At 37.0% G+C, this 26,696-nt stretch overlaps 4 protein-coding genes across 4 annotated transcripts; 2 read left to right on the top strand and 2 right to left on the bottom strand.

Moving 5' to 3' along the window:
* Positions 1 to 8,718: 8,718 nt before the first annotated feature.
* Positions 8,719 to 11,869, top strand: LOC134229029 (uncharacterized). The gene is made up of 2 exons (XM_062710738.1): positions 8,719 to 10,261; positions 11,346 to 11,869. Exons 1-2 carry the CDS (start codon positions 8,719 to 8,721, stop codon positions 11,867 to 11,869), a joined length of 2,067 nt encoding a protein of 688 aa, XP_062566722.1.
* A 121-nt stretch (positions 11,870 to 11,990) lies between these two features.
* Positions 11,991 to 14,739, top strand: LOC134229028 (baculoviral IAP repeat-containing protein 7-B-like). Its single transcript, XM_062710737.1, has 2 exons — positions 11,991 to 12,378; positions 14,735 to 14,739. Exons 1-2 carry the CDS (start codon positions 11,991 to 11,993, stop codon positions 14,737 to 14,739), a joined length of 393 nt encoding a protein of 130 aa, XP_062566721.1.
* Positions 14,740 to 16,851: 2,112 nt separating this feature from the next.
* On the bottom strand, positions 16,852 to 19,397 carry LOC134229027 (baculoviral IAP repeat-containing protein 7-B-like). The gene is made up of 2 exons (XM_062710736.1): positions 19,010 to 19,397; positions 16,852 to 16,898 (listed from the first exon to the last, which is right to left on the bottom strand). Exons 1-2 carry the CDS (start codon positions 19,395 to 19,397, stop codon positions 16,852 to 16,854), a joined length of 435 nt encoding a protein of 144 aa, XP_062566720.1.
* Positions 19,398 to 19,517: 120 nt separating this feature from the next.
* On the bottom strand, positions 19,518 to 21,734 carry LOC134229026 (uncharacterized). Its single transcript, XM_062710735.1, has one exon. The coding sequence runs from the start codon at positions 21,732 to 21,734 to the stop codon at positions 19,518 to 19,520; it is 2,217 nt and encodes a 738-aa protein (XP_062566719.1).
* Between the last annotated feature and the right edge of the window lie 4,962 nt (positions 21,735 to 26,696).

Below are 26,696 nucleotides of genomic sequence, written 5' to 3'. Positions count from 1 at the left end.
AAATAAATGCACTCATGGAAATCGCAATGAAAAGATAAAGGAAAGTAAATGTAAAACAGCTTAAGCATTTGAGGAAAAAAGATGTTAGAAGTGGGTTTCAAATATAGAAAAAGAAATATTGTTATTGAAGTTAAAAAAGAATTTACTAAACATAGTTTATGAATGCAAATGAATTATCAGTGAAATCTGATTTTTGAAAAAAATATAAATATACATCTCAGTAATATCGATTCTATGAACGTATTACATTGACGATGAGATATCTAACATGCTTTCCTACGTGTTGCCTTCCTAACGCCACTTCGTCGATCAGTTTATCTTGAATAGATGGTATCGCATCTACAATGTCATGTCTCTCTATCCCAAGATAGTGGAGAACTGCACAGGCTACAATGAAAGCGCAGGTTCTGTCGGCCTCAACCCATAAACCTGTCTTTCAGCATGAAAACCTCCTTTTCAGAATATCAAACGCCTATTCTATAACTACCCTCCTGCACTCTGGAACTGGGAGTCAAGTAAAGAAGATCAACTATAAAGAACCTCTTGAGAGCATATCCTGATTCACCCAAAATAATAACATTTCGCACACTTCAAAGCATAGAAATTCTTTGTTCTGATTGAAAATTTAATATTTTTCATTAATACACAAAAAGAATGCCACTTTTCCTAAGTATTAAGAATAAAATTAAATCTTGTGAAAGTGCAAGCTTAAGGATGTGTCAATCAAACCCATCTAAAAAATTGAAGTTTCAATAACTTTTAGATGAAATAAGATTTTTAAAACATTTCCGTAATGAATTTACACAGTAAAACTTTGTCGTCTGTCGCTATTTTTTATAAAATGGCTGAAAAAGAAATTGAAAATCTAGTATCTGCAACAAAGAGGAAGAGGGTAGCCAATTGGTCTCCGAAGAAGAAATTGTGTTAAGATCAGACGACACGACACGTTTCTCAAAAATATATAATTTTTCTAAGAATTTGTCATTGAAGTAAAGTTACTTAAATATGTGTTACCAGACATCTGGACAAGATACCACAGAGTCATATTTTTTGTATAACCCTTAAAAGGTAATGCCTATATCACAATTTTGGGGTGTACTTTTATCTAAAAACATTTTGAAAACAATGTAGAAATCAGAAGACAATGATAAATACCAAGAGAAAAACGAACGTGTCGTATAACCTTAATTGAAGAAGTGCTAAAGTTTGAGAGGCAGCTATTTGGGAAAATGAAAGGGGCGGGTATTAAGGGAAAACATATTTTTTAAAAAGTCGTTTCGGACGCTGACGACTGCATTGGCCACTGCACGCCATCACCTTCCCACAATGCACACGGACACATTGAAGCTATCCCCAATAAGTTTGTGGAATGTCCTGGTAGCAAAAACGTAAACAAACCTAAAGTTGCAGAAGTGGAGGCAAGGCATTCTCCTCGCACTGTTTAAAAGATTGTTATTATTTTTCTGCAATAGGTGCATGACAGTAGGCCACCTAAACCTGAAACGGTCATCTGTATAAATTTCAAATGGATTTGTCCTGTTTCTTATCATTTTCTTCGATGGCCGATTTCTAATATGCAAAAACCTTTCATATTTCCTACGTCTGCGACGTCTTTCCGCCATTTTTGTTCTATAGGAAAATTTTAAGGTTACTTGAGAGCTATACTTAAATATTTGAGTATTTACTCAAAATTTTGTTGAGGAAAACTCAATTTTTGCGTGGTGACGGTGGCTTGAGGGTGAGGTAAGGAATTTGAGGGAATACCTCAGAGTTGAGGCCAAGTATTGACTTGCGGAAAGTTAATGACGACGGGGCCTGTATATAAAATTTCTTTTCAGTATTTGCATTTTATTTGAAGAAAATGAACAGAAACTGCAAATCATTATAATAGGAATTTCTCTCAATCCAAAGGTCATAACTCTGTCAAAAATGGATCGATGGTACCAAAAACATTTCTTATTCTTATAATAAATTTTTTTACCAAATTTCATTTCAAAAAGTGGTTGTTAATTATTTTAATACATTACGATGCGAGTTTCTCAAGAAATAAGCAAATTTCTTCACAGTTTCTTTTCTATTATCTAGTGAGGAGCTAATTCGAATTTCATACCTTACCCCGTTTGTGAAGCCTTACTTCATGTTTTTGTGAGGCGTGTCGTTTTCTCTTTCTTTCTTCTTTTCATCATAGCATTGAAGGCAATTAGCATTATTTGCAAACATTAGTAACATATCCTGATCCTATACTTGATCATAAATTCTAGCAAGATGGAAAAATACCCATCTCCATTGAATTCCACCATACTCTTCTAAATCTTGAACAATGTTATTATGAAATCCCTTTCCTTGTCTACTTTTCTCCAATTCCGGTATTTTTCAAGGAAGAAAAGGAACTACTTTTTAAGGATTTTGCATGAATGACATCCCTTAGGAGGCAGAATAAAAGAGATTTTTTCACATTTTATTTTCCTCCATCTTAACATATGTGAATTATTTACATCACGAAAATTATCACTTAACCCTTGTTTTAGATTTTTACCATCATATGAAATACAGGCTTATTTACCAGTAAGTACATAGGTTAATGTTTAAAGTCCCTTTTGAGAATTTTTCTCTCATATGGAGACGCCTCCACTTGCCGGTGGACACGTTTGTAAAGCCTAAGTCCCAATTTTTATTTGTGTTTGTGTTATCAGAGTACCGCTTGTATACTAGTAGTATTATCCCTTTTGTACCTTTCTTAACTAATGGTATTTTGCTGTCTGCAAATTTTGTCATAAAGTCGGATAAAATATCTCCCAAGCCAACTTTTTGTAGTTTAACTTGCTTATTGCCTCTGGAATTTCGGGTTACGTGCTTTAATTCATTCATTTATTTACAGGGAGATTTATGTAGGATTGTTTTAATATTTATAAATAGGAATTTCAAACTTTATTTTAAAGAGTAGTATAAAATGTGATTAACATATATTACTACACTAACTTGATATCTCTTCACTTATTTATAAAGTGTAATTAAATTAAGATGTAATCACTTCCTTCCACAAGCTCTAAATGGACGGATGCCATTAAGGTTTTCTTTCTCCGCATCTGTGTTTGTTGCCTTAACTTAAATCATAGCTGGCTCGTTTCTTCCTTGTGTCCTAGTAAATGAAATAAAATTTTAATTAAACTAGAGTGTAGATTTCTGAACTTTTTTTCAGAACGACGTTATATAACGTTAGAGCGACTTCAATATTTTCAAATGCCTGAGCGACTGGAAAAAAATATTTATGGTTTAGCTGTAACGTGGCACTATTTCAATGAAACAAAGAGAAGTGATTTTCCCCTCTTCATAACAGGGTGGAGAAACTACGTCATTTAGGGTAGCGCTTATATTATGTAATCTTTGAGACAAGGCCTTTGTTTAGAAACCAACAACCTCGACCTTGACCCTGGAGTTTTTCCTACATTTAAAAACGTTAACCTTGGTCATAACCTTTGAACAGGTGGTGCTAGGGTTTTAAATTTGACATTTGTATTTCTTGTGAAAAGGCCTTACTTTTGGTACCATATTTGATCTGCATTCGAGAAAGTTTAACCTTCGCTATGTTGTCATACGGGGGCATCAGTGTTTCACAAACACATCTTGTTTTTTAAAGAAATCAGACATTATGACACAGGGTTAGAACAGGAGATGATTCTTTTATTCGTTTTCTCCCCAGAATAGGAGAATGAAATTCCTAACATACCCCCCCCCCCCAATGTACACAATTGGAAAATTCATGATAAAAATGATAAAGTCTTCATTCATTAATCTTTATTCATTTTCTTTTCTTCAAAACTGTTCTAAAGGAACACAAAGTGAATGATATTAAATGTTCTTGAATGTTCTGTTCTGATAATATTACTTATAAAAGTTTACAGATAAAAACAAGATTCAGAATATTGTAGCTCGGTGCTTTGAGTGTAATATTAACTTTTAAAAATATACCATACAAGTTTTGTTACGAGAAGCAAAATCAGTCATTTTTCTGCTTCTGAACATTTTATATTGTAATGTATTTTGGAGGAACTGGGTTTTAAATCTGTTAGTAGTCATCCAACTTAGAACCATACCTCCCTGGAGGAAATACTTCAAAATGTCAGTTTTGAATATTTTTAACATTCCCAGCAACCATTAAAAATTTTAATTACCATATCTATTAATATTATTGGATTCCAAAACTTAATAAAGACCATTACAAATATACATAACGGACTGCAAAAGGTGTGCTATAGTCGTCCGCGTGGCGCAGTGGATAGAGCATCTGCTTTAAGGTCGCAGAGTACGGAGTTTATCCTTACGTCGCATTAGCATTTTGAACATATTTCTAAGAAATTCTGTTTTGTGACCACGATCACACCATTCATCAAAATCCAAAACCTGTACATAAATAATGTACCTTAGTGAAGTCTACTTGTGTGTCAAGTTCCATTGAAATCCGACCAAAGCTGAAGGAGTAGCATTTTGAAAGTATATCTATGAAACCGACAACCAATACACAGAATTACATGTATGTATCTTAGTTTAGTCTACTTGTTGCCATGTTATATTGAGATCTGACCAAATCTGTGGGAGTAGCATTTTGAGTTCTTCAAACAAATTTCTGTTTTTATTGACGAAAGCAACACCGTTCATCGAAATCAAACACCGATACACAGAATTATGTTTTTTAGATTAGACTTTAGTTTACTTGTATACTTAGTTATATTGTAATCGGACCAAAACTGTAGGAGGAAGAGCAATTAAAAAGTATTTCTATGAAATAAAAAAAAACCAAACGTTTCAACCGATACCGAATGTTCTGCAATGCATTTTTCCTAAACCGACGTTTTTCTTGCACCGACGTAAAAGGATTTCAACGCTTTGTTAAAAATCTTCCACGGGTAAATCCTCAAAATCCGTTGTTAAAACTCAGAATCTGAATAAAACTCAGTACCCCATAAAGACCAAATGAAACCCAAGCATTTCAAAATCTGAACAACAGATGCATGTGTGGTCATGTAAAAGTGTATGTACAGGGGTGGATCCAAAGGGGTGTATAACTACATCACTAAATACTCAAATTAGTAAAGAATGAAAAAGAATAATCTTTTAACAGAAAACTTATCATTTATAACACAGTTAATAGTTTATTTAATTTATTTATATTTAATATTCATTTTATTTCATTTAATTAAAGTACCTCTACTACACCCCCTCCAAATAGAAAATGACGTCCCCGTCATTTCTCTAATGGACTTGCCAACTATACTCTGTTCTGTTCAAGTTAACTGTCTCTTCAAGTTAACTGGACGATCTGAAATAAATATGTACGATTAAAATCAGATTAATTTTTCTTTAAAATGTCTAGCATGGTTTGAACTATTTCCTTTTCACATGACGTTATTTCTGAAGAATACTTCAAATGATTCAGATAGTCGTATTTCCTCATCCATTCTTGTTGCTGAGCTAAGACATATTCCTAAGTAGTATAAGGGGCCTAGCTAGGGGAAGATTCTGATTGGCTGAGAGAAATCACGTGATCAGTTCTGATTGGTGGAGAGGATAAGGGGGTCAACTGAGTGCAGTCCTAACCCTAATTCCCCCTAACCCTAACCCTAGCCCTAATCCCTAACCCCTCTAACCCTAGCCCCCTAGCCTTAACCCTAACCCTAATCCTAACCCTAGCCCCTTACCCCCTAACCCTAACCTTAACCCTAACTAACCCTAACTATCCCTATCCCCCTTAGCCCTAACTAACCCTAACCCTAACCCCCTAACTAACCCTAACCCCCTAACCCTAACTAACCCTAACCCCCTATCCCTATCCCTAACCCTTACCCCCTTAGCCCTCTAACCCTATCCCCTAACCTATCCCCTAAATACGGAGTTGTTTACACTGTGTTTACATTGGTACGTTGGTACTACGTTTTGTTTATGGACACAGGTAAATGCGCCGTGTGCAAAACATTACAAGAATGTGATTATGACGTCACGCTTCACAATCTAGACAGCCCTATAACCGGTTCAAACTGGATTTTTACTGAAAACAATAACAACCTGGATTTTTACTGAAAACAAGAACACAGATTTTGATTTTTATTCAGTTTTTATTCACAATGAAAAAAAATACATACAATTTACATTTTCTGTTTCTTCTTCTGTGCCTTTTCAGGGATCTGTAATCAATCACTTGTTATACCCCAAATTTGACAAGTAATATTGAAGACAGTCTTAAAAGGCATACGAGCATTCATGTAGAATTCATAACTGGCTGGAAGTTTTCTATTTTTCCAGGGTCCCTTGAACAAATTTTGAAGACAGTCTTCTGAATTTCTCTACCAGAAACTTCTGAATAAAAGTGAAGTGTAAGTTTGTTGTCTTAGGACAATCTGCAGCATGAAACTTATTTCTGCTTTCAAACCAAAAACTTTCACCAAGTTTTCTTTGCTTAGATTCTGTGGAATGGAATTTAAAATTCATAAAATCCTGTATGACTTCTTGTGGCGTTTTCATCCAATGTCCTTCCTTGTCAATACCATTTAAAGTCTCAATAAACCAACGATACTCCGTTTCCTCTATCACATTTTTTGCGTGCTCCATTTCTTTACCTGTGTTCACTTCCTAGTACTCACACAGAATGATCCTCAATGTCCAGCCCTGGTTTATATATAGCATGGATTTATTTTAGGGCCGTGTGCAAAAATACGTTTTACCTGCGTTTTCTTATATATATACCTGTTTGCATCCTCTATAAAGTGCCGTGTGCATAAAATTAGGGTCGTGTGCAAAAGAAATATACGTTTTACCTGTGTTTTCTTATATACCTGTTTGCATCCTCTATAAAGTGCCGTGTGCAAAAAACTTACCTGTGCATTATGACGTCATCCACTGTATAAATACGGTTTTTCTCCGACTTTGGGTTCATTTTACCCTCAGAGCCATCACCTGATAGACATGGATTCTACTAGAGAAAAACAGGTACAGGCTCGACGAATATTGAAACGAAAAAGTACCGAGAGAGAAATAGATTTGCCACCTAAACCCATTTCTGAGTATTATCACATGAGACTAGCTGAAAAAAGGACCTCTCCAAAATTTAAAGCGCATGAAAATAGATATGTCGATCATTTCGATGAATTTCCAGAAGAAGAAGAAAACACAGCTTTCCTTCGGCGATTATTCAAAAACATGTTACAAGACTTCAAATCGAAAATGCAGTGTGATCCTAACGATTACCTCCGTCTGAACCTTCATCACGATTCTCTGGAATCAGACATTTCGTACGAGTTTATGCAATGTAAAGATTTAAACGAAGACGTCATTTTAAAAGAAATACAAGACGTGCAACAATCCAAAAAGGAGTTCAAAATCGGCGACGGCTCCACGGAATTCGATCTGTTACACATCGAGAATCCCCAGGGGAGTGGTGGAGACAGAGCCAAACATTTACAAGTGGATAAAGAAACTTTCAAGAAAAATAAACAATCCATCGTTCGGATCGTCAGTTCCCATGATAAATTTTGTTTGGCTAGAGCCATCGTCGTCACTCGATTACACAGTCAGAAACCCGATCATCCAGACCCGGAATGGGAAAAACGTTGGCTCCGTATGCGGAAAGGAGATAAGGAATCCTTAGATCAGAAACGAGAAGCCATAGCCCTCATGGAACAGGCCGGGTGTGATATCACTCAAGCTTGTGGAGCCCCAGAATGGACGAAATTACAACAGGTATTAGCTCCTCAGTATAGTCTGAAAATATTTCAGTTCAAATCTACTTCGACTAAACTCTGTTTAGAGCGCATCTTCAAAGGCTGGGGAGATGGAACTTGTTTGAACATTTTGTTAGACAACCGTCATTGCGATGCCATCATATCGATGCCGGGAGTAACGGGGAACCAATATTACTGTGATCATTGTGACGTGGGGTACAGGAATGTCACAGACCATCGCTCCAAATGCCCTCATCGCTGTACCTTTTGTTTAGGACATCACCCTAATTGTCCCGATGAAGGGATCAAGATTAAATGCCAGGAATGCCATGGAATGTTTAAGAACAGGACCTGCTACGAAAATCATTTAAAACCTCATGGTAAGAAAACCACCACTACTGTCTGCAATTTAATGGGGTTATGCGAGAAGTGTTAGTCCTGGATGCCTAAGAAATTATTTCCTCATCACAAATGCGGAGATCAGAAACAGTGTTATATCTGTAAGAAAATCGTCGATGCCGATCATCGGTGCTACGTACAACTGAAGCCCAAGAAGAAGAAGAAGGGAAAAGGCACCTTAGAGTTTACCATTTATTTCGATTTCGAATGCACTCAGGAATCGGACATTCACGTTCCTAATCTGTGTGTGGCACATCGCGTCTGTCAACATTGCGATGGCTTACCCATAGACCGACCTTGTCCTCATTGTCATCACATGGGACCCCGTCAGCACCTATTTCAAGGCCCAGACACCTTAAAGAAGTTCATGGACTGGTTATTTCAACCCACTATAGGTACTAAGAATTCCACTTTAGTACACGACGGGGCCATCGTCATCGCCCATAACTTCAAAGGATACGACGGACAATTCATTTTGAATTACATAGTGCATTCTTCTCCCCTGAAACCTAACGTGATCATGAACGGGAGTAAGATCTTGTCCATGGAAATATGTGGACTCAAATTCATCGACTCGTATAGTTTCTTAACCTTTCCTTTGGCCAAGATGCCCTCCGCTTTCGAATTGAACGAATTGAAGAAAGGTTATTTCCCTCACTTTTTTAATACGGATCAGAACCAGAATTACGTGGGAACTTATCCACCGGCAGCTTTCTACAAACCGGACGAAATGACTACCAGTGGACGAAAAGCTTTTTACGAATGGTACGACCAACAGAGGGGAAAAGTGTTTGATTTCCAGAAAGAGTTTGTAGGGTATTGTATCTCGGACGTCGACATTTTACGCCAATGCTGTGCACGGTTTAGAAGCACCCTCAGGGGGTTGGTCAACGTGGACCCTTTCCAGGAATCCATCACGTTTGCCAGTGCTGCTAATTTAGCCTACCGTCGAAATTTCATGCCTAAAGACACCATTGCCATCATTCCGAACCTCGGGTATGAACCGGCACGACAATATTCGGCCAAAGCCTGTCGATGGCTCACCTGGATGAGTCATCAGAATGGATGTCACATACGACATGCCAGAAACGGAGGCGAAGTCCCGATCGGAAATTATACCGTCGACGGATACCAGGAAGCGACTCGTACCGTCTACGAATTTTACGGATGTTATTGGCACGGATGCCCCACTTGCTATCCCAGTTTACAGACGGAAACTCATCCTCACCGGACCCAATTTACTTACCAACAATTACACGAGAAAACCCTCAGAAGGACTGCGGATTTAGAGGACATGGGGTACAACGTGTGTAGTATCTGGGAGCACGATTTCGATCAACAAGTGCAACAAGATGAGAGTTTACAGCAATTTGTACGAGATCTGGACATTCCGGATCCTTTGAAACCTCGAGAAGCCCTGTACGGAGGCCGGACCAATGCCACTAAATTATATTGTGAAGAAGGGGACATGAGATACGTGGACGTGTGTTCCTTATACCCTTACGTGTTGAAACACAGACCTTTTCCCCTAGGGCATCCCGAGATCATCACAGACGACTTCCAGGACGTGAGAAGTTATTTCGGTCTCATTCACTGTCGGGTCTTACCACCCCGAGGCCTCTTTCACCCCGTATTACCTTATCGGACGGGAGGTAAGTTATTATTTCCCTTATGTCGCACGTGTGCCCAACAACAAGACTCTACGTCTCAAGATCGATGTCAACACACCGATCGGGAACGCAGTCTCACGGGTACTTGGGTGACGAGCGAATTACATAAAGCCCTGGACATGGGGTATACCTTAGAGGGAATCTACGAAGTGTGGCATTTCAAAGAAAGCAGTCAAGACTTATTTAAAAAGTACATCAATACCTTCCTCAAGATCAAACAGGAAGCGTCCGGATTTCCCCCCGACTGTAAGACCTCAGAACAAGAACAAGATTACATTCGACAAATCTTCGACAAAGAAGGATTCATGATGGATAGGATCAGTATCGAGAAGAATCCAGTGAGAAGAACCATTGCTAAACTCTTTTTAAATTGTCTGTGGGGAAAATTTGCTCAACGATTGTTATTACCCAAAGTCAGATACTTGGACGAAGTAGAGGAATTACATCAACTCTTACAAAATTCGACTCTCAACATCAAGGGTGTGCGACTCTTAGTCAACTAGTGCTAATTGTAACGGGGACCGTTACAGATGTTCCCCAAACGCTCCCCAATCCCTTTTGGTGCCATATTCCCTGTAAGCGTTCTATGCATCTGAGATTTTAACAACATTAACAAAGAAGTGTACAAAAATCATTTAAACTTAGCATTGCACGCGTGCACATGTGAATGCATTTGCATCATGACCATATCATCTTGTCTACACAATCTATATTTTTAATATACTGAATATTAAAGTATTTAATCCAAAATTATTTTAAAAAAATACGCACATTCAAGTGTAATTTTACTCATTTCACGTGCACGCATGCATACATGAGCATGGTGACCATACCTTGGAAATTACATCTATCTATGATCCACCCCGTTTGGGTGAAAACTTTATAGCTGTTTAAAGTTTCAGCCAATCAGATTGCAGCACATGTACACGCCGTGTATGCATGTGCATGGTGACATACCTACTTGTAGAAGTCTTTATCTAACCAAATCTTGTTTGGTTGAAAACCAAGGGAGTTATAGCTGTTTAAAGTTTCAGCCAATCAGATTGCACTGCACGTGCATGCACGTGTTTTCATGATTATTGCTTTATTTTATGTTGTAGGATATCCTAATGCATGGCTATGTTCAAAATTTCAAAGGATTTCAAAAAACAAGAAAGATATTGAGACTTTAGTTTCAGCCAATCAGAGCGAAGTACGTGCAGGAATCTTGCTATTTTCACCATGTCTCATTACAAATATATCCTCACTTATGAGTTTCAAAGCATTTCATTTAAAAACAGAACAGTTGTGGCTATATCTATTATATTGGTCATTTCACGTGTTGCACGTGCACGCTCTTGCAAGCACGTGCGCGCAAAATCCTTGGTTCCGCAAATCTACATAGTCTACTAACCCTAAAAAGGTTTTACCTACATCGGACGAACAGATTACAAGATCATTCCCGGACAAAAAAGTTCCAGGAAGAAGAAGAAGAAAAATAATAATAATAATAATAATAATAATAAGAAACAGACAATATGAACTTCTACATAATAAAGAAGATTCCAATTCTTGAATTTTCAAGACAAACAGGAATTCGTCGAAGAATGTCCCTTTGGAAACGTGATCCTGGCTTGTTTTACCACCGCCTATGCCCGCTTACATCTCTACGAGACTTTACAACCTTTAGAAGAACGGGGCCTTTATTTCGATACGGACAGTATCATTTACCAACATATAGAAGGAGCTTTTAATCCTACCTTGGGTCATAGTTTAGGAGAATGGACCGACGAATTAGACGGGGATCACATCACCAAATTCATGTCGGCAGGTCCTAAAAATTATGGTTTTCGGACGGACAAAGGAACCGAGACCCTTAAATGCAAAGGAATCACTTTCAACCATCGAACCTCTCAGTTGGTGTGCCCAGAGACTTTAGAAAAAATGCTCAAGGGAGAAATAGAGGAAGTAAAAGTCCCCTATCCCAGCAAAATCCAGAGGACCCGTGATTATGAGGTCGTGAATAAACCTTCAGAGAAAACAGTTAGAATTGTATATGACAAGAGACAAATTGTAGAGAATTATAACACTTTACCTTATGGTTATTGATATGTTGATATGTTTGTTGTTTGTTGTTACAAATAAAAAATTGAATTGTTGTTTTATGTGTTGTTGTTTTTTCTTCTCTATAAAAGGTATTCTTATTCAAAATCAAAGGTCATTTCTAATCATGGGGAATCGCGAGCCAGACCAACCCATGCGTTTTCCCCAGTATGCTCAGCTCTCAAAGAGAGAAGCTACTTTTGAGCAGGGGTGGCCTGAACTTCTCTCAGGAAAAATACCAGACCTAGCTCGAGCTGGGTTTTACTACAGGGGAGTGAAAGATAACGCTACCTGTTTTCATTGTGGAATGACTTTAGAGAATTGGGATCTTGAGGAGGATCCTTATGCAGAACATGCTTATTGGAACCCCAATTGTCCTTACATCAATCAGTATAAAGGACGAAGCTGGGTGATGAGTATATTTGTCGGGGACTTAGAGAAGCAGGGATATAAACCTTTACCTGAGATTAAACCTCTACTGAACCCAGAACCAGACGTCCAGGCTCGAGGAAAATGTCACATTTGTTTAGACGAGGAATTACAAATCGTTTTTCTACCTTGTGGACACGTATGCTGCTGTGCCTTGTGTGCTCCTTCCTTTCAGTTTTGCCCCATCTGTCGAGGCGAGATTCAACAGTCCAAACGGATATTTCTGTGTTAACTATAAATAAAAAAGACAGAACCCAAATTTGGTGTTTTCTATTGTTAAGCAAGCTCCTCAGACCTAGATTTTTTTTTTCAGTGATAAAGAATGAGATTTTTGAATTATTCCTAATTCAAAATTCTCTATTGGTTTTTTCCTCTGCAAGTTAAAAAATAATTACACCTGAGAGTCTATATAAAAAGGAGACCTACAAAACCAACAGATCATTTCTGATCTGAGTGAGGGACAGTAAGGCACAACAAATGAAAGTGAAATCTTTTTTTTTTATCATAATACATAATTTTGTAATAAACAAACACTAGAAAGTTACTCTCATAATGAGCCTTAATGTCTTCCAAGAGTTTAGTTTGGACTTCCTCCATTAATCCTTGTATCTACTCCATTGGTTTTGTGGGCTAAAATCATGTGTCTTGTGAGGTGTCAAAACAAGTCGGTCATGGATTGACACGAGTCATCAACTTTTGAATGAAAAGTTCATTTTCTTCTATGAAACATGTATGAAACTTATATTATTTTGAGTCAATATTCATATTAAAAGCATAATTTCAGTCACTTTCATACAAGATAGTCAACATTTCATACAAGAATTGATTTGACATGATGACAAAGCGAAATTCTGTCGTCTGCTTTGATTGACAGGTGTCATGACGTCATAATGACGTCATAATTCAGTCAAATTCAATTCCTGAATGAAAAGTTCATTTTCTTCTATGAAACATGTATGAAACTTATATTATTTTGAGTCAATATTCATATTAAAAGCATAATTTCAGTCACTTTCATACAAGATAGTCAACATTTCATACAAGAATTGATTTGACATGATGACAAAGCGAAATTCTGTCGTCTGCTTTGATTGACAGGTGTCATGACGTCATAATGACGTCATAATTCAGTCAAATTCATTTCCTGAATGAAAAGTTCATTTTCTTCTATGAAACATGTATGAAACTTATATTATTTTGAGTCAATATTCATATTAAAAGCATAATTTCAGTCACTTTCATACAAGATAGTCAACATTTCATACAAGAATTGATTTGACATGATGACAAAGCGAAATTCTGTCGTCTGCTTTGATTGACAGGTGTCATGACGTCATAATGACGTCATAATTCAGTCAAATTCATTTCCTGAATGAAAAGTTCATTTTCTTCTATGAAACATGTATGAAACTTATATTATTTTGAGTCAATATTCATATTAAAAGCATAATTTCAGTCACTTTCATACAAGATAGTCAACATTTCATACAAGAATTGATTTGACATAGTAGAGAATTCCCGAACGTCTACTCGGAATGCATTATTTTCATTCATAAAGAGAAAGTACGGGAAATTCCACTCCGGTGACGTAATATGATTGCGTCAGGTTTCCATAACAACAACACCATAAGTTATCTTCCTTGTTTCGTTGCAGCCATGGCTCCTCCCAACAAAAAAAGCTCTCTTCCCTAAAGGAGGGGTCCGACCCTCTGCTAGGGGTTCTCGTAGGGGTTACTTTCAAGAATACGTTTTACAAGACGGTGACATCTTAAAAGTCAACCCCCTAAAAATGACACAGATATTCAGAAGCTAGCTTTGGTGTATTTTTTTTTACTTTCCTGGAACTGTAAATACATTTTGTTTGTGTTTGTCCTATTTTGAATTTAATAGGTCTCAATAGGACCCCCATAAAGATGCAAGTGTCCTATAATCTGTGATAATATGTTGAATATTTTTATTATTCCATATATTTTATTCTTACTACACATATAGTGTTTGGAGTAATGCACTTAGTTGTATAGGACAATATTCAAGGTCAAAGCATGAGATTATTGAGATAACTACCTTTGTCAATAATTTGTAACCTTCAAACTTTACATCTTAAGTGAAGAATGGATAGGAGATTTTCTATAGATTTTTGGATCATTTTCCTACAAGATAATATTACTGACTTGAAACATTTCATGGTGATTTACATACCTGCAGTCATAAATAGATACATGTAGGCATGGGGTAGACTCCTATAGATTTTAAGATCTTCATTCAAAAGTATGGAAAGTTTTTAAGTTTGAAAGATTAAATGTCAGCATATCATTTGCTTGTGAATTTAAAATAAATTCAAACATATACATCTTTAGATGATAACTAGTTATTTCAATTCCTGGACTTTCTGTCTTGATATTTTCCTTTATTATCTGTAAAATTTAATGATTGTCTTTTTAGTTTAGTTGAACTAGTTTCTTATTAGCATGTGAAAATGGCATCATCCAAATAAGTTCATCTACATTTTATATGTAGGAGAGAATTTTTCATCACAGGGAAAGAAAGAGATTGTCTTGTATAATATAATGCATTGGTACACAAAAATATCTTTCAATTTCTAACATGTTTCATTTTTGTTACATGGAATGATAAGTTCTGTTGATTTCCTACCAAAGACATACTAGTAGAGTAATAAATGTATATGATGTGTCAGAAAAGCATGTGGAAACCTAATGACTTTATCATTTCTGATTAAAAATCAAATTATGAGTTTCATCTTTGTTACATTATTAAAAAATTCTAAGTAGAGCATACACCAGAAACTCTTAAAATGATCTCTACTGTTCAATCTGAGTCTCAGGGTTTAACAGTACATAACAATTTCAAATGATTTTGGACGCTTTTTTATGTATCAAAAAGACAAAACAGAATATCTGTTCACAGATGTTCCAAAGGAAAACAATTAAAAGATTTGTTATGTTCTTTGTGATTCATTCCAATGTATTTTAACATGTAAAAAAAAACTGACTCATATAAAATTGTTTGCTTTCTTTTTATTTTACAAGAAATAACATGCTGACAGTGAATCTAATCATTTTTTTAAACTGGCTAAATTAATGTTTACAATTGTCTTAAAATACTCAAATGTAAATTTATTTCATACAGAAATACCTTAAATGTATAGACTAAATGTACTTATAGATTAAATATATAGATTAACCCCTTTGTAGTAAAACATTTTTAACCTCATTTTCTTGCCTATTCTCTCATACATTTTCTAATTTGAGTATTCTCAAATTATTGATTACATAAGCAAACAAATTTAAGACAAAACCACAATATATGCTGAATACCCTGAAATGAAAATATGCAAGATGTGTAACACATCATGTACAACTTTAAAGTCTACAAGATTTTAAGCTAACCCTATTATACAATAAGACTACTTTTTTTCAAAAATATAAAAAAATCTCCACAAAAAAAAGTATTTATGCAAAAGATGAATGTTATGCTACACTTTTAAAATACATTTTACATGAATCACATAAAGAACATAACAAATCTTTTCTTTGTGGTTGTTTTCCTTTGGAACATCTGTGAACAGATATTCTGTTTTGTCTTTTTGATACATAAAAAAGCGTCCAAAATCATTTGAAATTGTTTGTACTGTTAAACCCTGAGACTCAGATTGAACAGTAGAGATCATTTTAAGAGTTTCTGGTGTATGCTCTACTTAGAATTTTTTAATAATGTAACAAAGATGAAACTCATAATTTGATTTTTAATCAGAAATGATAAAGTCATTAGGTTTCCACATGCTTTTCTGACACATCATATACATTTATTACTCTACTAGTATGTCTTTGGTAGGAAATCAACAGAACTTATCATTCCATGTAACAAAAATGAAACATGTTAGAAATTGAAAGATATTTTTGTGTACCAATGCATTATATTATACAAGACAATCTCTTTCTTTCCCTGTGATGAAAAATTCTCTCCTACATATAAAATGTAGATGAACTTATTTGGATGATGCCATTTTCACATGCTAATAAGAAACTAGTTCAACTAAACTAAAAAGACAATCATTAAATTTTACAGATAATAAAGGAAAATATCAAGACAGAAAGTCCAGGAATTGAAATAACTAGTTATCATAGATGTATATGTTTGAATTTATTTTAAATTCACAAGCAAATGATATGCTGACATTTAATCTTTCAAACTTAAAAACTTTCCATACTTTTGAATGAAGATCTTAAAATCTATAGGAGTCTACCCCATGCCTACATGTATCTATTTATGACTGCAGGTATGTAAATCACCATGAAATGTTTCAAGTCAGTAATATTATCTTGTAGGAAAATGATCCAAAAATCTATAGAAAATCTCCTATCCATTCTTCACTTAAGATGTAAAGTTTGAAGGTTACAAATTATTGACAAAGGTAGTTATCTCAATAATCTCATGCTTTGACCTTGAATATTGTCCTATACAACTAAGTGCATTACTCCAAACACTATATGTGTAGTAAGAATAAAATTTATGGAATAATAAAAATATTCAACATATTATCACAGATTATAGGACACTTGCATCTTTATGGGGGTCCTATTGAGACCTATTAAATTCAAAATAGGACAAACACAACACAAATGTATTTACAGTTCCAGGAAAGTAAAAAAAAATACACCAAAGCTAGCTTCTGAATATCTGTGTCATTTTTAGGGGGTTGACTTTTAAGATGTCACCGTCTTGTAAAACGTATTCTTGAAAGTAACCCCTACGAGAACCCCTAGCAGAGGGTCGGACCCCTCCTTTAGGGAAGAGAGCTTTTTTTGTTGGGAGGAGCCATGGCTGCAACGAAACAAGGAAGATAACTTATGGTGTTGTTGTTATGGAAACCTGACGCAATCATATTACGTCACCGGAGTGGAATTTCCCGTACTTTCTCTTTATGAATGAAAATAATGCATTCCGAGTAGACGTTCGGGAATTCTTTATGTCAAATCAATTCTTGTATGAAATGTTGACTATCTTGTATGAAAGTGACTGAAATTATGCTTTTAATATGAATATTGACTCAAAATAATATAAGTTTCATACATGTTTCATAGAAGAAAATGAACTTTTCATTCAGGAAATGAATTGACTGAATTATGACGTCATATGACTATCTTGTATGAAAGTGACCAATGAAATTATGCTTTTAATATGAATATTGACTCAAAATTTTTCACTCTGAATTTGACTGAATTATTATTCATGACACCTGTCAATCAAAGCAGACGACAGAATTTCGCTTTGTCATCGTGTCAAATCAATTCTTGTATGAAATGTTGACTATCTTGTATGAAAGTGACTGAAATTATGCTTTTAATATGAATATTGACTCAAAATAATATAAGTTTCATACATGTTTCATAGAAGAAAATGAACTTTTCATTCAGGAAATGAATTTGACTGAATTATGACGTCATTATGACGTCATGACACCTGTCAATCAAAGCAGACGACAGAATTTCGCTTTGTCATCATGTCAAATCAATTCTTGTATGAAATGTTGACTATCTTGTATGAAAGTGACTGAAATTATGCTTTTAATATGAATATTGACTCAAAATAATATAAGTTTCATACATGTTTCATAGAAGAAAATGAACTTTTCATTCAGGAAATGAATTTGACTGAATTATGACGTCATTATGACGTCATGACACCTGTCAATCAAAGCAGACGACAGAATTTCGCTTTGTCATCATGTCAAATCAATTCTTGTATGAAATGTTGACTATCTTGTATGAAAGTGACTGAAATTATGCTTTTAATATGAATATTGACTCAAAATAATATAAGTTTCATACATGTTTCATAGAAGAAAATGAACTTTTCATTCAGGAAATGAATTTGACTGAATTATGACGTCATTATGACGTCATGACACCTGTCAATCAAAGCAGACGACAGAATTTCGCTTTGTCATCATGTCAAATCAATTCTTGTATGAAATGTTGACTATCTTGTATGAAAGTGACTGAAATTATGCTTTTAATATGAATATTGACTCAAAATAATATAAGTTTCATACATGTTTCATAGAAGAAAATGAACTTTTCATTCAAAAGTTGATGACTCGTGTCAATCCATGACCGACTTGTTTTGACACCTCACAAGACACATGATTTTAGCCCACAAAACCAATGGAGTAGATACAAGGATTAATGGAGGAAGTCCAAACTAAACTCTTGGAAGACATTAAGGCTCATTATGAGAGTAACTTTCTAGTGTTTGTTTATTACAAAATTATGTATTATGATAAAAAAAAAAGATTTCACTTTCATTTGTTGTGCCTTACTGTCCCTCACTCAGATCAGAAATGATCTGTTGGTTTTGTAGGTCTCCTTTTTATATAGACTCTCAGGTGTAATTATTTTTTAACTTGCAGAGGAAAAAACCAATAGAGAATTTTGAATTAGGAATAATTCAAAAATCTCATTCTTTATCACTGAAAAAAAAAATCTAGGTCTGAGGAGCTTGCTTAACAATAGAAAACACCAAATTTGGGTTCTGTCTTTTTTATTTATAGTTAACACAGAAATATCCGTTTGGACTGTTGAATCTCGCCTCGACAGATGGGGCAAAACTGAAAGGAAGGAGCACACAAGGCACAGCAGCATACGTGTCCACAAGGTAGAAAAACGATTTGTAATTCCTCGTCTAAACAAATGTGACATTTTCCTCGAGCCTGGACGTCTGGTTCTGGGTTCAGTAGAGGTTTAATCTCAGGTAAAGGTTTATATCCCTGCTTCTCTAAGTCCCCGACAAATATACTCATCACCCAGCTTCGTCCTTTATACTGATTGATGTAAGGACAATTGGGGTTCCAATAAGCATGTTCTGCATAAGGATCCTCCTCAAGATCCCAATTCTCTAAAGTCATTCCACAATGAAAACAGGTAGCGTTATCTTTCACTCCCCTGTAGTAAAACCCAGCTCGAGCTAGGTCTGGTATTTTTCCTGAGAGAAGTTCAGGCCACCCCTGCTCAAAAGTAGCTTCTCTCTTTGAGAGCTGAGCATACTGGGGAAAACGCATGGGTTGGTCTGGCTCGCGATTCCCCATGATTAGAAATGACCTTTGATTTTGAATAAGAATACCTTTTATAGAGAAGAAAAAACAACAACACATAAAACAACAATTCAATTTTTTATTTGTAACAACAAACAACAAACAATCAACATATCAATAACCATAAGGTAAAGTGTTATAATTCTCTACAATTTGTCTCTTGTCATATACAATTCTAACTGTTTTCTCTGAAGGTTTATTCACGACCTCATAATCACGGGTCCTCTGGATTTTGCTGGGATAGGGGACTTTTACTTCCTCTATTTCTCCCTTGAGCATTTTTTCTAAAGTCTCTGGGCACACCAACTGAGAGGTTCGATGGTTGAAAGTGATTCCTTTGCATTTATGAACCTCGGTTCCTTTGTCCGTCCGGAAACCATAATTTTTAGGACCTGCCGACATGAATTTGGTGATGTGATCCCCGTCTAATTCGTCGGTCCATTCTCCTAAACTATGACCCAAGGTAGGATTAAAAGCTCCTTCCTTATGTTGGTAAATGATACTGTCCGTATCGAAATAAAGGCCCCGTTCTTCTAAAGGTTGTAAAGTCTCGTAGAGATGTAAGCGGGCATAGGCGGTGGTAAAACAAGCCAGGATCACGTTTCCAAAGGGACATTCTTCGACGAATTCCTGTTTGTCTTGAAAATTCACTAGAATCTTGTCTTCAATGGAATCTTCTTTATTGACTAAGAGTCGCACACCCTTGATGTCGAGAGTCGAATTTTGTAAGAGTTGATGTAATTCCTCTACTTCGTCCAAGTATCTGACTTTGGGTAATAACAAGCGTTGAGCAAATTTTCCCCACAGACAATTTAAAAAGAGTTTAGCAATGGTTCTTCTCACTGGATTCTTCTCGATACTGATCCTATCCATCATGAATCCTTCTTTGTCGAAGATTTGTCGAATGTAATCTTGTTCTTGTTCTGAGGTCTTACAGTCGGGGGGAAATCCGGACGCTTCCTGTTTGATCTTGAGGAAGGTATTGATGTAGTTTTTAAATAAGTCTTGACTGCTTTCTTTAAAATGCCACACTTCGTAAATTTGCTCTAAGGTATACCCCATGTCTAGGGCTTTATGTAATTCGCTCGTCACCCAAGTACCCGTGAGACTACGTTCCCGGTCGGTGTGTTGACATGGGTATTGAGAAGTAGAGTCTTGTTGTTGGGCACACGTGCGACATAAGGGAAATAATAACTTACCTCCCGTCCGATAAGGTAATACGGGGTGAAAGAGGCCTCGGGGTGGTAAGACCCGACAGTGAATGAGACCGAAATAACTTCTCACGTCCTGGAAGTCGTCTGTGATGATCTCGGGATGCCCTAGGGGAAAAGGTCTGTGTTTCAACACGTAAGGGTATAAGGAACACACGTCCACGTATCTCATGTCCCCTTCTTCACAATATAATTTAGTGGCATTGGTCCGGCCTCCGTACAGGGCTTCTCGAGGTTTCAAAGGATCCGGAATGTCCAGATCTCGTACAAATTGCTGTAAACTCTCATCTTGTTGCACTTGTTGATCGAAATCGTGCTCCCAGATACTACACACGTTGTACCCCATGTCCTCTAAATCCGCAGTCCTTCTGAGAGTTTTCTCGTGTAATTGTTGGTAAGTAAATTGGGTCCGGTGAGGATGAGTTTCCGTCTGTAAACTGGGATAGCAAGTGGGGCATCCGTGCCAATAACACCCGTAAAATTCGTAGACGGTACGAGTCGCTTCCTGGTATCCGTCGACGGTATAATTTCCGATCGGGACTTCGCCTCCGTTTCTGGCATGTCGTATGTGACATCCATTCTGATGACTCATCCAGGTGAGCCACCGACAGGCTTTGGCCGAATATTGTCGTGCCGGTTCATACCCGAGGTTCGGAATGATGGCAATGGTGTCTTTAGGCATGAAATTTCGACGGTAGGCTAAATTAGCAGCACTGGCAAACGTGATGGATTCCTGGAAAGGGTCCACGTTCACCAACCCCCTGAGGGTGCTTCTAAACCGTGCACAGCATTGGCGTAAAATGTCGACGTCCGAGATACAATACCCTACAAACTCTTTCTGGAAATCAAACACTTTTCCCCTCTGTTGGTCGTACCATTCGTAAAAAGCTTTTCGTCCACTGGTAGACATTTCGTCCGGTTTGTAGAAAGCTGCCGGTGGATAAGGTCCCACGTAATTCTGGTTCTGTTCCGTATTAAAAAAGTGAGGGAAATAACCTTTCTTCAATTCGTTCAATCCGAAAGCGGAGGGCATCTTGGCCAAAGGAAACGTTAAGAAACTATACGAGTCGATGAATTTGAGTCCACATATTTCCATGGACAAGATCTTACACCCGTTCATGATCACGTTAGGTTTCAGGGGAGAAGAATGCACTATGTAATTCAAAATGAATTGTCCGTCGTATCCTTTGAAGTTATGGGCGATGACGATGGCCCCGTCGTGTACTAAAGTGGAATTCTTAGTACCTGTAGTGGGTTGAAATAACCAGTCCATGAACTTCTTTAAGGTGTCTGGTCCTTGAAATAGGTGCTGACGGGGTCCCATGTGTTGACAATGAGGACAAGGTTGGTCTATGGGTAAGTCATCGCAATGTTGACAGACGCGATGTGCCACACACAGATTAGGGACGTGAATGCCCGATTCCTGAGTGCATTCGAAATCGAAATAAATGGTAAACTCTAAGGTGCCTTTCCCCTTCTTCTTCTTCTTGGGCTTCTGTTGTACGTAGCACCGATGATCGGCATCGACGATTTTCTTACAGATCTTACACTGTTTCTGATCTCCGCATTTGTGATGAGGTAATAATTTCTTAGGTATCCAGGACTGACACTTCTCGCATAGTCCCATTAAATTGCAGACAGTAGTGGTGGTTTTCTTACCATGAGGTTTTAAATGATTTTCGTAGCAGGTCCTGTTCTTAAACATTCCATGGCATTCCTGGCATTTAATCTTGATCCCTTCATCGGGACAATTAGGGTGTTGTCCTAAACAAAAGGTACAGCGTTGAGGGCATTTGGAACGATGGTCTGTGACATTCCTGTACCCCACGTCGCAATGATCACAGTAATATTGGTTCCCCGTTACTCCCGGCATGGATATGATGGCATCGCAATGACGGTTGTCTAACAAAATGTTCAAACAAGTTCCATCTCCCCAGCCTTTGAAGATGCGCTCTAAACAGAGTTTAGTCGAAGTAGATTTGAACTGAAATATTTTCAGACGATACTGAGGAGCTAATACCTGTTGTAATTTCGGCCACTCTGCATTTCCACAAGCTTGAGTGATATCACATCCGGCCTGTTCCATGAGGGCTATGGCTTCGTTCTTCTGGTCTAAGGATTGATCTCCTTTCCGCATACGTTTCCATCGTTTTTCCCATTCCGGGTCTGGATGTTCGGGTTTCTGACTGTGTAATCGAGTGACGACGATGGCTCTAGCCAAACAAAATTTATCATGGGGATTGACGATCCGAACGATGGCTCGTTTATTTTTCTTGAAAGTTTCTTTATCCAGTTGTAGATGTTTGTTTCTGTTTCCACCACTCCCCTGGGGATTCTCGATGTGTAACAGATCGAATTCCGTGGAGCCGTCGCCGATTTTGAACTCCTTTTTGGATTGTTGCACGTCTTGTATTTCTTTTAAAATGACGTCTTCGTTTAAATCTTTACATTGCATAAACTTGTACGAAATGTCTGATTCCAGAGAATCGTGATGAAGGTTCAGACGGAGGTAATCGTTAGGATCACACTGCATTTTAGATTTGAAGTCTTGTAACATGTTTTTGAATAATCGCCGAAGGAAAGCTGTGTTTTCTTCTTCTTCTGGAAATTCATCGAAATGAACGACATATCTATTTTCATGCGCTTTAAATTTTGGAGAGGTCCTTTTTTCAGCTAGTCTCATGTGATAATACTCAGAAATGGGTTTAGGTGGTAAATCTATTTCTCTCTCGGTACTTTTTCGTTTCAATATTCGTCGAGCCTGTACCTGTTTTTCTCTAGTAGAATCCATGTCTATCAGGTGATGGCTCTGAGGGTAAAATGAACCCAAAGTCGGAGAAAAACCGTATTTATATACAGTGGATGACGTCACAATGCATAGGTAAGTTTTTTTTTGCACACGGCACTTTATAGAGGATGCAAACAGGTAAATATAAGGAAAACACAGGTAAAAGGTATATTTCTTTTGCACACGACCCTAATTTTTTTGCACACGGCACTTTATAGGTGATGCATACAGGTAAATATAAGAAAACGTAGGTAAAACGTATTTTTGCACACGACCCTAAAATAAATCCATGCTATATAAAACAGAGCTGGACATTGACGATCATTCTGTGTGAGTACTTGGAACTGAACTTTAAAAAAGTTCAGTGGTCAAGTCAGAGGTATGGAACCAAGGTATCGCTGGTTTATTGAGAATACTGACAAGAATGGACCCTGGATGGAAACCCTAGAAGAAGCCACGCAGGATTACCATAAAACCCATTCAGAGGAATCTAATCAAACAGTATGGACTTGGGAGGAATACTTTAAAGAACTGTGGGGCTTGGATAAGATGATTCCGGAAATATGAACAATCTAAAGAAAAAGTTGAAGAAACTAAACAAAAAGTATGGTTGGAAAAAAGAGTGAAATTTCCTGAAAATTATGTGGTGATAAGGAAGCACTGCTCTTTTGAGGGAATGAAGGGTTATCACGACTACAAATGAGAGATCAGAGGTGAGGATGGTGATGGTTTTCTGATTGAAACTATATACTTCCCCGAGTTAGAATTGTGTATTGAACATTTACTTCTGTACAAAAAAGAAGGAAAAGCCTTAAAAAGACCGCATCTAGGTACTTATACACAGTATCTCCATGGAATAATTCCTTATTTTCCAAATGAAAAGGGTATCCCTTGGATGACACGAGACTATGATGATGATGATGTTAATTTGGACTTTATTTTAGATTAAAAGACAGCCTGTAAATTGTTGTATTTTCATTCTGAATAAAAATCTGTGTTCTTGAATCATAATCTCTTGTGTGTTATTTGTTATTGTTATTTGTTATTGTTTTCAGTAAAAATCCAGTTTGAACCGGTTATAGGGCTGCCTAGACTTTGAAGCGTGACGTCATAATCACATTCTTGCAATGTTTTTTGCACACGGCGCATTTTACCTGTGTTCATAAACAAAAACGTAGTACATACGTACCAATGTAAAAACAGTGTAAACAACTCCGTATTTAGGGGATAGGAGGGTTAGGGGGGGGGTTAGGGTTAGGGCAAAGGGGTTAGGGTTAGTTAGGGTTAGGGTTAGTTAGGGTTAGTTAGGGGGTTAGGGTTAGGGGGTTAGGGTTAGTTAGGGGGGGGGGGGGTTAGGGTTAGGGTTAGGGTTAGGGTTAGGGTTAGGGTTAGGGTTAGGGTTAGGGTTAGTTAGGGTTAGGGTTAGTTAGGGTTAGGGTTAGGGAGGGTTAGGGGGTTAGGGTTAGGACTGCACTCAGAGCTTCAGCATTTTCCTTGGTAAAACTGGTACAGGTGCTGGACTACTAGCCTCTGCCTGTACTGGCTGTTGTTTTATTACTCTCCTCTGCATCATGATGCTGTATTTCTTCTCTTTCCTGTCTCTGTTCTATCTGATCCATCTGTTCTATGGGTCTCTGTACTGTCTGCTCTCTAGGGCTATGTACAATCTGCTCTTTAGGGCTCTGTACTCTCTGCCAGCTCTCCTGATCTCTGTACTCTCTGCTTTCCTGGGTGTTTACTAACATCTTCTTGGATGCTAACCTCAGGGATCATTGGACCGGTACCGGAATAAATTCAGTTACCGACTCTCATCAGAACCAGCATCTCTGTCATCTTCTAATTCTCTAATCTCGGGTGTTTTTCTTGACCCTGTTCTTGTTTCTTCCATGTTTGCCTTGTCCTTGGTCTAGGAGTAGATTTGGAAGGTGATGATGATGATTCTGCTAAACTGGCTTTATATGAATCTAGATGTCCAATTGGGAGTTGGTTTCTGTGTAATGTCCGAGTTTTTCCTTTTGTCATTTCTTTCTGTACTTTACTTACTGGAAATTTTGGATTAGGATGTTCAGTCACTCTTCTTCCCATTTATCGGCAATTTTGTGTTTTCCATCAAAAGCTACAATCTTTACTAGTACTCTTATCATCTATCTGCATTTCTACATTTGTTTTTCTTCTATCATAAGTGTCTTTCTGTCTTTCCTGCGATTTTTTGGTAATTCTGTTCACTAGTTTGTAAACTGCTTTCATATTTTCTTTCAAGTTACTGATGTATTTGGATACAGATTTCTTTTCTTCCTTCTGTAAGCAAAGTCGATGTCTATCGGTATTTTTTGTTCACGTCCAAACATAAGGAAATATGGGGAAACGCCATTTGACTCGTTCTTGATGGAGTTATACGCATGTACTAATGGGTTAATATACAGCTTCCAGTTCTGTTTCTTTGATGGTTTCAGGGTTCATAGCATGTTCAGTAAATTTAAAGTTCTGTTATACCTCTCACATTGACCGTTGCCCATGGCATGGTAAGGGGTTGTCCTTGACTTTTTCATCCCTGTAATCTGGCATAATTCTTTTATAATCTGGCTCTCGAAATTTGCTCCTTTGTCCGAGTGTACTCAGGTTGAATTCCATAGTAGGTGATAATATTGTTGTTTAACGCCTGTGTTGGAATCGCATGCACAAAACGACTGAAGTAATCAGTTATGACAAGTACATGTTGATACCCTCCTTTACTTATTTCAAATGTCAAGAAATCCATGCAGTTCTTATGGATAAGAATTGATGTTAACTAATGGTGTCTTTTGGTTTGTTGCTTTCGTATGCAAACATCTGTTATAGTTCTTGATCCAGTTTTCAATGTCTCAGTACATATCTACTCAACAGAACCTGTCTTTGACTAGAGATTATGTTCTTTCTCTGCCTGGATACAAACTTGTTATGTAATTCCATCAAAACTTTGAATGTTCTGGGTATTACTAATTGCTGATTCAAGTTGTTTCCCTGTAAAGAATATTATTGATTAGTCCAAGTTTGTTGAAATTTCTAACTGATGCCTGTGAGTCAGGATGAAATGGCAAATCTTCAAGTCTAGGTTTCTTTCGCAGTTTTACAAGATGAATCCAGGATTTTAGAGTTGGGCCACTTCTCTGAACACTGTACCGATGTTAAATGAAAAGTAGTATTTAAATTGTATCTTTTATCTTGTTTGCTAGTTTAAGTAGTTGGAACTATGTTGCACGAGACTTTTCCATCTACTGTAAACAAAATCTGTTCTTTGTAGACGAATTTTTAGAG

Source organism: Saccostrea cucullata, unplaced genomic scaffold, assembly GCF_032062105.1.
Source record: "Saccostrea cucullata isolate Sc308-1 unplaced genomic scaffold, CSIRO_AGI_Scuc_v1 ctg4773, whole genome shotgun sequence".
Classification (NCBI taxonomy): domain Eukaryota; kingdom Metazoa; phylum Mollusca; class Bivalvia; order Ostreida; family Ostreidae; genus Saccostrea; species Saccostrea cuccullata.
Note: the sequence above shows the minus strand (reverse complement) of the source record. Positions and strands in the feature narration are given on the sequence as shown.